The sequence below is a fragment of the Pollicipes pollicipes genome, unplaced genomic scaffold, assembly GCF_011947565.3.
Source record: "Pollicipes pollicipes isolate AB1234 unplaced genomic scaffold, Ppol_2.1 Scaffold_7261;HRSCAF=8764_pilon_pilon_pilon, whole genome shotgun sequence".
Classification (NCBI taxonomy): Eukaryota; Metazoa; Arthropoda; class Thecostraca; order Pollicipedomorpha; family Pollicipedidae; genus Pollicipes; species Pollicipes pollicipes.
In genome coordinates, this window is record NW_023597054.1 from 22612879 (window position 1) to 22625580 (window position 12702).

Consider the following 12702-nt stretch of genomic DNA (forward strand, 5'->3'; position numbering starts at 1 on the left):
CCCATCGCGAAGTGTCTTCTGGATATCTTTCTGGTGGCACAGGGCGAGATCTCCTAGTCGATCCAGAGGCCATTAGAAGGATAAATCATCACGTTGTTCCCATCCCTGACACGGGACGCCTTCTGACCCGCGCAGTCAGCCCCGGATCAGCACAGGAACGCTTATTGACGCAACAACATCCCTGATCACTGCAGGTAGTCCAATAATTGTCACATAGACTCCAGTTCCGTGTTTTTCTGTGTTCTTCAAGGATAATGAGTTCCCCCGGGCCTTAGATTGTAGCTGAAATGGGGTTCCTAATTCGTATTAATACTGCTAACCCGTGCTCGTCTTAAAATGCTAAAGATCCTTTCAGAACTGATTACTGATACAAAACTACGTAATATGATCTTGAACATGCGCGTTCACAAATCATAGCAGCAGCCCCGACACCCGGCGTTGTAGTCTCCGGGCCATGCGGCGTTGGCCTTGCGGCTGCAACACTAAGTGATGGCCAATGAGTAAATGAAAAAAGATGACGCATTTTAAGGGAAATGGCTGGTGAACTAGGTATATCGGCACGCGTGTTAAATGTAGTGCACAAGTAAACCAAATGCAACCTTTATCTGAAAAGTGTGGAGGGGGGGGGGCAGTTAACATTTCTGCCACCCCCCCCCCCCTCCTGAAAAGTGGGGCGCATGGCTCCCTGCCCCCCCCCCCCCTGTTCCTGCGCCCATGCATGTGACACTTGTACCATCAGCATAGCAGGATCCACTCAAGAGAGATTCAGTGGGAAGGTATTTCACTTCCATTACTTTACTTTACACTTCTCCGGTCCCCCGGAGGGCGTTAATGAAGGAGCGTTCGCACCCATGCTCGAGATGAATGGCTTGACACCTTGCTCTGAGTATGCGCTGGAGGCTCTGGGCTACCGATCCCCCGTATGTGGCACGCAAACCATAGCCTTTCTCCGAAACCCATGCACCGTCCTGAAGCATGCGAATTGCATACGCGTTGCTCGTCGTTGGCCACGCGTTCGTGACCGGTGTTTGTCCTGGGGCCAGGTCATAAGTGCAGCTTTTTTGCACCACTGCTCCAAATCCCTTATCCTGGCCCAAAACCCCGCTAGCCATTGTCAGATACCGCCCGCTTTTAGAAGATCTCCGCCAAAGAGTTCACTTCGTCATACCATTATCCCCCATCACACGTTGCAGATAATCGTTCTCGCGCGTTGCGGAAAACGCTGATGCGCCGTTCCGGACAGTGGTTCATTGTAAACTATCATCGACATTTACCACATTGCAGCAATTTATTGTATTTTTTGTTCTTTTTTAAAATTATACCTAAATTTTGGGGGTACTTCGTTCATATGTATGCAAACTATGATTGCACTCTTATTTACAATTTGTATAATGTTCTTGAAAATGTTTGCAGACACGTCAATTATAGACAAGCCTGGCGCACCTGACAACTGGCTCATAAAATCCTTTCACTTTCCGTGACAACTGTAGGCGACCATCTGCTATTTGGTTTCGCTCTTAAAAATACCGGCAAAATGAGGAAGTCCGTGCTTGCGAGTGTGTTGGTTTTCTTTCTTTATGTGCATAACACAAATGGCCTGTACTTTCACATAGCTGAAACGGAACGAAAATGTTTCATCGAGGAAATTCCCGACGAAACAATGATAACTGGTAAGCACGAATAGAAGTTCTGGGACATGCTGCAACAATATGTCCTTTTGCTTTTCCTTAGACAACCAATTTCAAGAAATCTTATGCGTTTTGTTAAGTTTGTAGCATGTCCATCTGAGGACACTTGTGATCATTGGTAATCAAGAGAACCTGTTTAGTATTGGGGTGTGTGGACATTGGTTATCAGGGCAAGTCACTGCCTCCATCGGACTGAATCTGAATGTCGTATTTGAAATGCATAATATTAATGCCCATAGATGGGGTACACACCAGTGACTATTTCTAGTACATTGGTTTACATGCCCATGTCAAATACTGATGATAAGTGGGTCTCCAAACCATGACAGATTTTTACAAGATTTTGTTTGGGTAGAGATATCGCACATCTGTCAGTTGGGACAGCATATCTAGCTTTGCAGCGCAAACTGTTTAATTGAAATATAAATGCATCATGGTGTGTTCCATGCAAAACAAACTGGATAAGATGCAAGAAAATTATCAAATCTCATGAAAAGTGGTGTGGTAGTGAATAAGGTGAACAAAATATTTTCCTTCAACAGGACAATGTGCTACCTAATTTGGGACACGATTTTATCTGCTGCCAAAGACTTGCTTGACATTTTTGCCATGGTTTGCATACCAGATGGTAGATAGCCCTTTTTATGACTGTTTGTCCCAGCATGCAGAGCATGGTAGATTTTGCTGAGATCTCATTGGGGCTTAATTGGGACAAGTCTTGAAACTTAGTGTTTGGTATGTAGCAGGAGTTCATTGGTTGCAGTAGCTCATGGTACTGTGGGGCTAGCCATAAACTGGTGCAGAAATTCAGTGGTACCAAAAGACAAAACTTTGTTGCTTTAAAAATGAAATGGGGTTTCATTCATGAAGACTGCAGCTGGAAGGCCTAGTGCATCATATTTGTCTTGACCATATCATATTGTGTTTTTCACTGTCATTACAACCCTATACTATTAACCCCTGTGCTAATTCACTGTTTTTCATAAACAAACTGGTGGGGAGGTGGGTTAATATGATCCCCAATGCCTTTTCCAAACTAATGAAGATTGAGATAAGCAGAAAACATCAGAGGATTGGGCTTGACAAGATCTTATGCTTGATGATAGTTGTATGTTACTAGGCCAAGAATTAGTCCCCTTATGCCTGGTCGAAGGTCACATTTTCCAGAAAATCACACTAAGCTTTACATCATACGTGAATGGCTGTGCCTTGTAGCAATACTAAGCCTAAATAGGTGTGCTCGTCGGTCAGTTATGAATAGGGTGGTGTATTGTTATATGTGTTGAGCACATATGGCTCTGATTATGTAACAATGTTGGCCCGCTCCATGCTGGCATTGACTGACATCATTCAAAGCTTTCTGCAGCCCATGCCTGCTGGCCCAGCCAGCCTAGCTGTAGATCACTGTGTTGAAAACAAGAGGAAGGAATGCCTCATGGCTTACCAAAATTTGAGTGCAACTGCACCACATGGCGGAGAGGTATCTTAAAAAACCTTGCAGGTGGCATTACTCTCTCCTATCAGAGCAAGGGTTAGAATGTAATGTTACACTGTTGAAGATTATATATATATATATATATATATATATATATATATATATATATATATATATATATAATAGTGTGCCTCTGACTCATCCCAAGCTGAGAAGTAGGGGTATGTGTTGGTTTGACAAGCGCAGGTTAGATGGTCAGTAAAATATTGTACACTTCCTGCACCTTTAAATCATTAGCTCCTATCCCAAGCAGAGAAGTTGGCTGCCCCTCATCCATCAGGATCAGTCCTGCTACAAATATCTAATGGAGTCATCTACCACCTTTTGCAGATTGACATTTTTTTTTTGGCATTTTTCGTTTCAAACCATGTAGCATTGAATAATGTTTGTTTCAGCTTGTCCAACTGTTACTAATGCAATGCTAAAGACAGTTGGTTGTGGTTTGCACTGGGAACTATGAGCACAACTTAGAATGTACTTATCTTGTTTAGACAGTCCACATGCAATGTTCTCTCTGATCAAATTGCATGATGACATTGCTTGGATGGAGGCCGACCTGGCCTCTCTTCTTATAGCCCAAGGCGGAGACAGCAGGCTGAAGCTGGTCCAAGCAGAGGTGGCTCCCAACACTGTTCTATAGCAGACCTTCCAAAATCATGATCTTTGCAACTGATGTGCATGTTACAGACTGAGTTGCTGAGATACCAGGTTGTTGACATCACTGAATCATGCTGTTTCTGATTATCATTATGTCATGTGCTGTGCAGAAGTATTGTTTGAGCAGTTTTATTCTGAAAGGAGGAACCAATACAAATATCTGCCAGAGGGCTAGTCTGCAAACCATGGCAGATCTGGGTGAGATCTTGGAGCAGAGGTGGGGTACAACTTCAAGTAGGGGGCAGCTTATGAAAATTGGGCAACAGAGATTATTATGCTGGAGTATTGAGGGCATCACATGCCATACATATATGAGGGTTCTATGACACTTGTATGAAGGCTCTATGATGTACAAAATTGGTAATATCACAGAAAATAACAAAAGATGATGACAAATCATGTCTGTGGCATAAGTAAGGTTACCAAAATATGTCCCAACTGGGGCAGCCTGCTATCCTGTTTCGGGCAGTATTCTGTCTACCCTGAACATCTTGTTGGCATGTTTGCTGTGGTTTGCAGACTGGACAGAGGGTGCTGCCAGCTTTGGGATAATTCCCCAATCGAGCAGGTCTTGTGTAAGACTAGTTCTAGAGATAAAAAAGGATGACTTTTAGTACCTTAGGTCTGTTGGGTGTATGGGGTTTCCTGAAAGGAAAGGTAGAGTAGTTCCTTATAATATAAATGAGTTAGCATGGGCCTCATGTCACCATGTGCTGAAAATGAGTTTATGAATCATGGCTCCCTGCAGTTCTTATTTTAGCACTACCAGGCTAACACATGACTTTTACTGAAGAATAGGAAAGTATCGCTTTTAAGATTAATGAGATTGGAACAAAATGATAAGTTAGTTAATGTACAGCTCATACAAAATACAATAACCCCTAGATTAAACACTTTCAGGTCCCACCATTTTCTAAGTTTGTCTACTTGAACCAGGGTTGTATTACCTGTCATCATAAAACACTGAGAACTCAGCACCCCATCACAGGCAAGATTCTGGAAATGATAGGACTGCATAGAGCTGTATGTGACCAAACCCAACCTAGAACTGGATTTCTGCTTGACTGGCCTGCTTCACATTGAAAGTTAATTGGCCTGACTACAGATGTCAGGGAGTGGGGACATTCAGAAAGATTAACCGCACCCGTGACCAGCAAGGATGCAGCCTGGGGACGTTTGCAGTCAACCAGCAGACATTAGTGGTGGGCCTGTGACTAGGGTGGTGGTGATCAGCAGTCTCCATGTTTCAGGAAAGTACAAGACACAGCTGTTTGACCCGCGGACAGGTGGCTTTATGCAGACAAACCAGGGCATCGGGATGCACGTGGATGTGCGTGACCCCGAGGACAAGCCGATCCTCTCGAAGGTTAGCCACGGCGATAGGCTCAGTTGGACGCCATTCCCAGCACCAGATTTGGTGGTCTGTTGGTTAGATTGTTTTGGTATGCTTGTGTAGCATGAAGTGTGGCTTGAATGATTTACTGCTTTTGAAATTATTTTCATGTACTCGAACATTTGTTTTTGTGTTACTACAAAATGTTTTAACATGTTTTTCACACCTTTTAGTCATGATCTGAACCAAACCAGATTTCCAGAACATGTGTGTGAATCTCATTCAGGTTGATTGATTTGTGACTAAAGCACCACTTCATCTACATTAGAATAACGCGACCCAGGGAAAAATCCCGTCAAATACTCATGTTTTTTTATTTTCGGGTCCGTTTCCACTGGTCGTCATTTACTGTCAACATGGATGCGGCTCAGTGACTTGGGAAGTCCAGGCTCCCGAGGCTGCGCTGTCGCCTTCGAGGACCCGGTCACCGCCGCCCCATTGCCGCGGGACGACCGCTGCCAGTCGGGGAGGATGGCGCGCTCTCCCTCTCTCTCTACCTGTCTCCCTCTCTGACCCGTGACGGTCGTGCGTCGTAGGTGTACTCAGCCGAGGGCACCTTCACGTTCACCTCGCACACGCCCGGCGAACACGTCATCTGCCTCTACTCCAACAGCACCAAGTGGTTCGCTGGCTCGCTGCTGGTGAGTGGACGCAGCGTGTTGGGTCGGGCCCAGACAGGGCGATGCGAGGACACGGCGATTGGTAGTTATGTCGCGAGGGAGTAACTTACCTGGCTCCAGTTGTGCAGACAGAAGAGGGTAGCGATGTGACGATGCGATAGGGGCATGCTGCAGATCACGATGTTGCGGAGGGGCTAGTTATGCAAACAGAAGAGAAAGCATTGTGATGATGTGGCAGGGCATGTTGCAGATCATGTTATTATCTCGTAGAGGATTGTCAGAATCATATTATTGTGTCGCACTGCTAATGAAGGACCATGTGCTATTGTCCTGATGCCCTCCATTGGGCGGCGAACTGAGGCATTTAAACGGCGGCAGACGGTGGCCTTGCTGACTGACGCGACCCCTGCGCCTGCAGCGGGTGCACCTGGATATCTCGGTCGGCGACCAGGCGGTGGACTACGCCAACGTGGCCAAGCGGGAGAAGCTGACTGAGCTGCAGCTGCGCGTCCGCCAGCTGCTGGACCAGGTGGAGCAGATCAGCAAGGAGCAGAACTACCAGCGCGTGAGTTAATGGCTGTACCAGTCCAGGCCACCTGTCCTTGATGGCGGCGGTGACACGCGTCCGAGGGACGCTTTCGCTAGATGACGGCATTCCGCCAGCCTGAGCCTGTTCGCTGGGGGCGCCTAGTAAGTCGGTGAGGAGCATTTGAAGGGGGATTTGTTGCTATTTTTCTCTTCACTGAGGCTGTTGCGAACGTAATTTGGGCGTTCGTTCGGTGTGTCTTTCCTAGATTGAGATTGTTTCAGTCTGTTGATAAATGACAGCTGCGACTTGACTTGAGAGATATAATGATGCCTGTTGCCAAAATCGGTTGGCAAAGGGTGTAAGTCTGTAGCTTATGCCTGAGTAAACTTCACTAGCTTTGTTTTGCTGATGTTATATGCTATTTCGGCCTTAAAGTTGGATCAGGCAGAACGCAACTGCACTGGTTCTAAATCTCGGGCACTCATACACCTTGAATAAAGCTGCCATACACCATCCCTTATCGTCATTCAGTCTGGTGTCAGGCAACTTGAAAGTGGTGCAATCATTTTTAGACTGCCGCAGCACAACACAGAGGTAGCAAAACTTCTTGCCAAAAATGTGATATGCTTGTCCGCGACCCTACACTATGCGCTATCCATATATGGTGTACATTAAGGTAGTTTAAGACACCTTTGGCTAGGGGGACTAGCATGGATTTACTCCCATTCTTAAGTTTGTTATCTAAAACCTGGTAAAACCCGGAATGCTATCATGGATGTTAAATGCAGACAATCTTACAACTTATCCTCCAATCTGATTTTCGTACTGAGTCGTGGATGCAAACACGGTATCACCAACTCTCCTGGTGAGTGGTGCACGTGACACAGCCGCGGGCAAACGCTAACGGGGTGTTAACCGTGCTATGCACGTGAGTGGGCCGCGTTGCAGATGTTAGTATGCAGTCGGTTCTGCATTGTTTGGCCGTCTGGCCCCGAGTTGTACGGTCCTCGTCTGTCTCCCACTCTCTGATCTGTCTGGCCTGTTCCGTTGGCTATCGGACCGTCTGACCTGGTCTGACCGTGTCACCGTCTGTGTCTGGCCTGACGTCTGACCCACCGCCGCCGCCGCCGTCAGTACCGCGAGGAGCGCTTCCGCACCACCAGCGAGTCGACCAACGGGCGCGTGCTCTGGTGGTCGCTGGCGCAGACCTGCGTGCTGCTCGCCATGGGCTACTGGCAGATGCGCCACCTCAAGTCGTTCTTCGAGGCCAAAAAGCTGGTGTAGGCCGGCCGGCCGCGCGGAACGCTCGTGATAGTGGGGCGCGTGCGCGCGCTCACTCGCGCCACCGCCTCGCCGCCGGTCGCGGCGGCCAGAAGGAACAAACGGCGCGGGACTCGCGCCGCAGGGACGCAGAGGCGCACCGCCAGGCGGCGCTGCAGTCGTGTGACCCGGGACCGGCGGCCGGCCGTGCGGCCCGCGCGCAGCTGATGCCATCTGCAGTGCCGAACTGCAGTGCCCGCGTCCGGCCAGCTCCGGTATGGTTGCTTCGGGTGTGAATAGCCAATGGCCATGGTGAACGGGACAGCTGCGTTTGACGTTGAGCTGGCTGAGAGCCGCGTGGTTGAGTTGTCTCTTTCTGGTGGGTGGTTGCGTTTTCTTGCGTGCTTTCTCCTGGAAAAGTTGCGGAAATGTGAGCTTACGGCGCTGTCAGCATCGCTACGTTCGGAAAGCGGCCCGTTCACTTTGTTTGAAATTTGTGAGCACGCTCCTCTCGAGTCAGCACACTGTCTGTCTGCTGTGCGTGACTACCATTCGTCAGCTCCCCGTTGCCCTTCGGGTTGTGGCCGTGGAGACGGGCATGCCGATTTACGTTTTGCTTGGCTGGCTGGGGTCGCTTGCCAGGCGTTCAGTGCTGGTGAGGTGCCGTTACAATGAGAAATGCACTACGTGGTGTTCAGCACTTTTACATAATATATCGACTCGAATTCGGAATCATCGTGTGGTGTGCCGTGCTCCACCGTGTGGGTTCCGCGGGTCGCCTTGACATGCCGATGGATGGTTGACTTTGGAGAGCTGTGCCGGGACGGAGAACGCTGACAAGGTCAGGTAGCCTTTAGTTCTCCACCGCCATGGCTGGCTGCTACCCAAGACACCGCCAGCTGTTGACGATGTGCTCTCTGCGATCTGTGTTGAAGACAGCACAGGCGCGTCAGTTGCGTGTTTGTGTGTAGGCTGTGTCTATCCTATTTACATATGGGGCTTAGGACTGTCAGTTTATTACATCACGCATGAAAGGGCACGGGTATTGCTGGAAATGGCCGAAGCGTGAGAACGAGGTGTGGTGGAGGCGCAACATTACGCTCAAGTGTGGTAACAAAGCACGCCAAGGTGTCTAAATATTTTGGGAACTCAAAGCCGAATGACTAGCAAAGATCTCGATCTCAAGCAAGAAATCTCAGGAATAGCAACGCGCCTGTCTGTTTGGCACCTGCAGCTCCATTGGGGCCCCAAATGGACTTTGCTCTTTTCTCACGTTACAGTGAACCCAGCGTAGCCCTTGTGAGGAGAGGTCGCCCAGCGTGATAAGTGTGTAAACAGGGGAAGGTAGGTGGAAAATGGACCCGAGTGCTTAGTGTAGTAAATCGGTGGCCTCCTTATCATCCAAAGGGGGGGGGGGGGGCTACACAGAAGATACATTGCCAAATTTCTGATATAGACCACTACCATTCCTAAATGACGTATTTTGTCTCCTTGGAGTAGTCCACATCACAAGCAAGTTGAATACGTAACAATGCGTAGAATATTGCAACATGACCTTTCTGAGCGTTAGGCAGATGCAGAAGGTTTCATATTCCGAAGATCAATGCTCAAACGACGCAATGCATACATTTGGGCATGCGCGAGCTAGTATAAACGAAGCACTTTGTCACGTAGCTTCTATCTAGCTGGCTTCTCACCACGTGGTTTCGCGCACCGGTCTTCAGACGCTGGGCCCCAAGTTCACGGCCGGCTAGAGGCAACTCATTGAAGTGATGGCATAGCTATAACGCCTTCCAGACCCGGGTCGTACCCATCGCGAGTCAATCACCGTCTATTGGTAGGATGGTGAACGTCATGCATGATAGTTAGGACATAAGGTTGCGGGCGGGTTACTTGGTTCCTTTGTCATTTTCTTGGGAGTATCCCACCTTTGGGGTATATTTCAAAAACATACTGTGGTGAAACCTCAGAACCATCTGCGTCCCAGAACAGCGCTGGGTAGTGCCACAGGCGTAAGAACGTTTCAAAGAGTGGGGGGGGCGGGGGGGGGGGGGCGAAGCTCAGGGCGCTGCCTGCTGCCCCGGAAAGCTGCCTGCCTTAGATCTGAATTGGCCCAACGGACATTCCACTGCCCGCCATTCAACGCAGACGACTTAATCTGTTTTTGCGTGTAGGCAGGGGCGTAGCCAGAGCCTTGCCAAGGGGAACACAGGGTGGACAAAAGTCCCTGTTATGGTGAGACCCCCCCCCAAAAAAAAAAATCCGGGTATAGTTTACTTGTTAACAAGGAACACAGTTATTTTGTTCTTTGTTATTTTTCCTTGTAATCAGAGCAGAAACCAGAGGTTACCATGGGATCAACTCTGTTTTTATTTTGAAGTCAATCAAGTACAGAAATCAGGCGCTGAACGACCGCTTGGGATAAATCGCCGGCACCCTTGATCCACAACGGTTTGGTGGACTCTTTCTACACCGATAAAATCCAAAACCTTCGTCAAAATTTTTTATCTGTGTTCTACAGACCTTAACAACATCGTGAAGGTAGCTTGGATCGACATTTTTGATTCAAATTTGAAGATGAAAGTTTGATTGGAGATCGAGTGGTCAACAATGTGTGTCATCGAGTGATCAACAAACATCGTCGAGCCAGTTTCGTCTGGAGATGTTCACCATTCATTCAGAATCGATTAGTGATGCAATTACATTAGGTCGTTTTTTACCATGAGCGCTCGGAAGTCTCAGCAACAAAGCATCGACACTAGGCGTTGCAGTCTCCATTATTCGCGGAGCGTTATCCCAGCGGTTAGCTTTTAGCCTTAGCCCAACGGTGGACAAAAATGATGACGCTTCTGAAATAATTACCTACTTTTAAACACTTTAATCGATAAGTAATACAAGTTATGTGACATAACTTTGAACATGCGCACTCTAAAATCTTAGAAAAAAACCTCGACTTGCGTTCTCCGTAAGCCGCGCAGCGTCTGCCCAGCAGCTAATACCGAGCCATGGCCAACGGGTGGACAAATATGATGGCGATTCTGAAAGAAGTATCTTTGAACACTTCATGACATCACATCTTACATTAAGAAGGCAGTCTGGGCGCACATAGCATGTGCACGATTTTAAGACTGATGATAGGAACGGATTCACCTTTAAAGCACCGCGAATTGGGGCTGAAATCTGCGGTTGAACTGGAAGAGTAAAATATAAAAAATTCGTTTTTCGTGTTCCTCTAGCTATTAGTCTGCCCAGAAGACAGATTAACACGGCGCCCGCCGTTTGGTCGCACTTGCAGTGGCCGAAGCCGTTCGGTTTTACGGAGCAGCCCAGACCATCTGCTTTTGAGGTTGCGTGCGGGCGCGTTCAAACTTTTGATGTAATTTGTTTTACTAATCCATTCTGAAAAATGAACATTCTCAGGCATACATGGGATGGCCTTGTTCGTTTCTTAAAGCCCATTTTGACCAATTCTATTCAACAATAATGAGACCCCCACTTTACTCAACAATGTGACCCCTTATTTCCGTCCAAGCAAGAGTTGTTTCCAAGCAAGCATCCAAGCAAGAGTTATTTCCATCCAAGCAAGATTCCTTGAGTTGAACACCCGGGACACCTTAGCGTTTCCGGCCAAGGGCTGAAGGGCCATTCCGCCCCATCGCGAAGTATCTTCTAGCTATCATTCTGGCGACACGGAACATGATCTCCTGGTTCATCCGGAGGCCATTATAAGGATATATCATATCGCATTGCTCCCCTCCCTGATTCGGGAGGCCTTCTGGCCCGCGCGGTTGGCACCGGACCAGCACAGGAACCCTCATTGAAGGAACACATCCCTGATCGACGCCAATGGTATAATAATTGTAAAAAAAACTCCAGTTCCAGCTTTTTCTACGCTTTTTTGAAATTTTGAGGACCCCTAAAAGTAGATCGTGGATCGAAATAAAGTCCCAAATTTGTATTGACATATCCAACCCATGTTCACCTTAAAATATCCCAAATTCAGTCAACTTGAATGACTGAGAAAAATTACGTAATCTGGTTTTGAACATGCGCGCCTGCAAATCTTAGCAAAAACCGCGTCGACTCCCAGCGTTGCAGTTTCCATAGGCCGCGCGGCTGTGATATTAAACGACGGCCAATGGGCAAACGAAAAACATGACGCATCTTCAGGGAGATGGCTGGTGAACTAGGCAAATCAGCATGCATGTTTATGGTAGTACAAAAGTAAGCTAAACGCGACTTAAGTCTGACAAAGCGAGGGCCAGCCAACATTTCTGCCCCCATCTTGAAAACGGGGGGGGGGGGGCATGACACCCCTGCCTTCCCCCTTGTTCCTGCACCCACGCACAATACCAGGAGACCCGTTCCCAGAACAGCGCTGCCCACCCTGCAGCCGGCTCGGCGCCGTCACTGTTGTGTGTGCATCCGGCGTGTGCGCCGTCCGCCGGATGTCATCTGAGCCGTCCCGGCGGCGCGGCCTCCCTGTAACCGGCGCGGCCTCCCTGTAACCGGCGAGGCCTCCCTGTAACCGGCGAGGCCTCCCTGTAACCGGCGCGGCCTCCCTCCAACCGGCGAGGCCTCCCTCTAACCGGCGAGGCCTCCCTCCAACCGGCGAGGCCTCCCTCCAACCGGCGCGGCCTCCCTCCAACCGGCGAGGCCTCCCTCCAACCGGCGCGGCCTCCCTCGATTTGGCGCGGCTTCCCTCTAACCGGCACAACCTCCCTCCAACCGGTGCGGCCTCTCTCCAACCGGTGTGAACTCCCTCTAACCGGCACGGCCTCCCTCTAACCGGCGCGGCCTCCCTTCAACCGGCGCGGCTTCCCTCTAACCGGCGTGGGCTCCCTCTAACCGGCATGGCCTCCCTCTAACCGGCGTGGGCTCCCTCTAACCGGTACGGCCCCCCTCTAACTGACGCGGCCTCCCTCTAACCGACGCAGCTTCCCTCTAACCGACGCGGCCTCCCTCTAACGGTGCGGCCTCCCTCTAACCGGCGCGGCCTCTCGCAAACCGACGTGGCCCGACAAAGGGCCAGCGCTACCGGACCAACGCTCAACCCGACT

The 12702-nt window shown here is 49.1% G+C and overlaps 2 protein-coding genes across 2 annotated transcripts in view; both read left to right on the top strand.

Moving 5' to 3' along the window:
* Positions 1–12702, top strand: part of LOC119113238 (prenylated Rab acceptor protein 1) — a 61581-nt gene that overhangs the window by 20923 nt on the left and 27956 nt on the right. The gene's annotated exons all lie outside the window — the stretch shown is intronic.
* On the top strand, positions 1497–8379 carry eca (transmembrane p24 trafficking protein eclair). Its single transcript, XM_037237590.1, has 5 exons — positions 1497–1670; positions 5091–5206; positions 5770–5874; positions 6272–6418; positions 7517–8379. Exons 1-5 carry the CDS (start codon positions 1535–1537, stop codon positions 7664–7666), a joined length of 654 nt encoding a protein of 217 aa, XP_037093485.1. The 5' UTR covers positions 1497–1534; the 3' UTR covers positions 7667–8379.

What these genes read in the sequence shown, in the direction of transcription:
- eca (XM_037237590.1), top strand. Translation starts at nt 1,535, where the DNA reads ATGAGGAAGTCCGTGCTTGCGAGTGTGTTGGTTTTCTTTCTTTATGTG. An exon ending in CGACGAAACAATGATAACTG is followed by an intron (nt 1,671 to 5,090) that starts GTAAGCACGAAT and finishes TCCATGTTTCAG; the next exon opens with GAAAGTACAAGACACAGCTG. An exon ending in AGGAGCAGAACTACCAGCGC is followed by an intron (nt 6,419 to 7,516) that starts GTGAGTTAATGG and finishes CGCCGCCGTCAG; the next exon opens with TACCGCGAGGAGCGCTTCCG.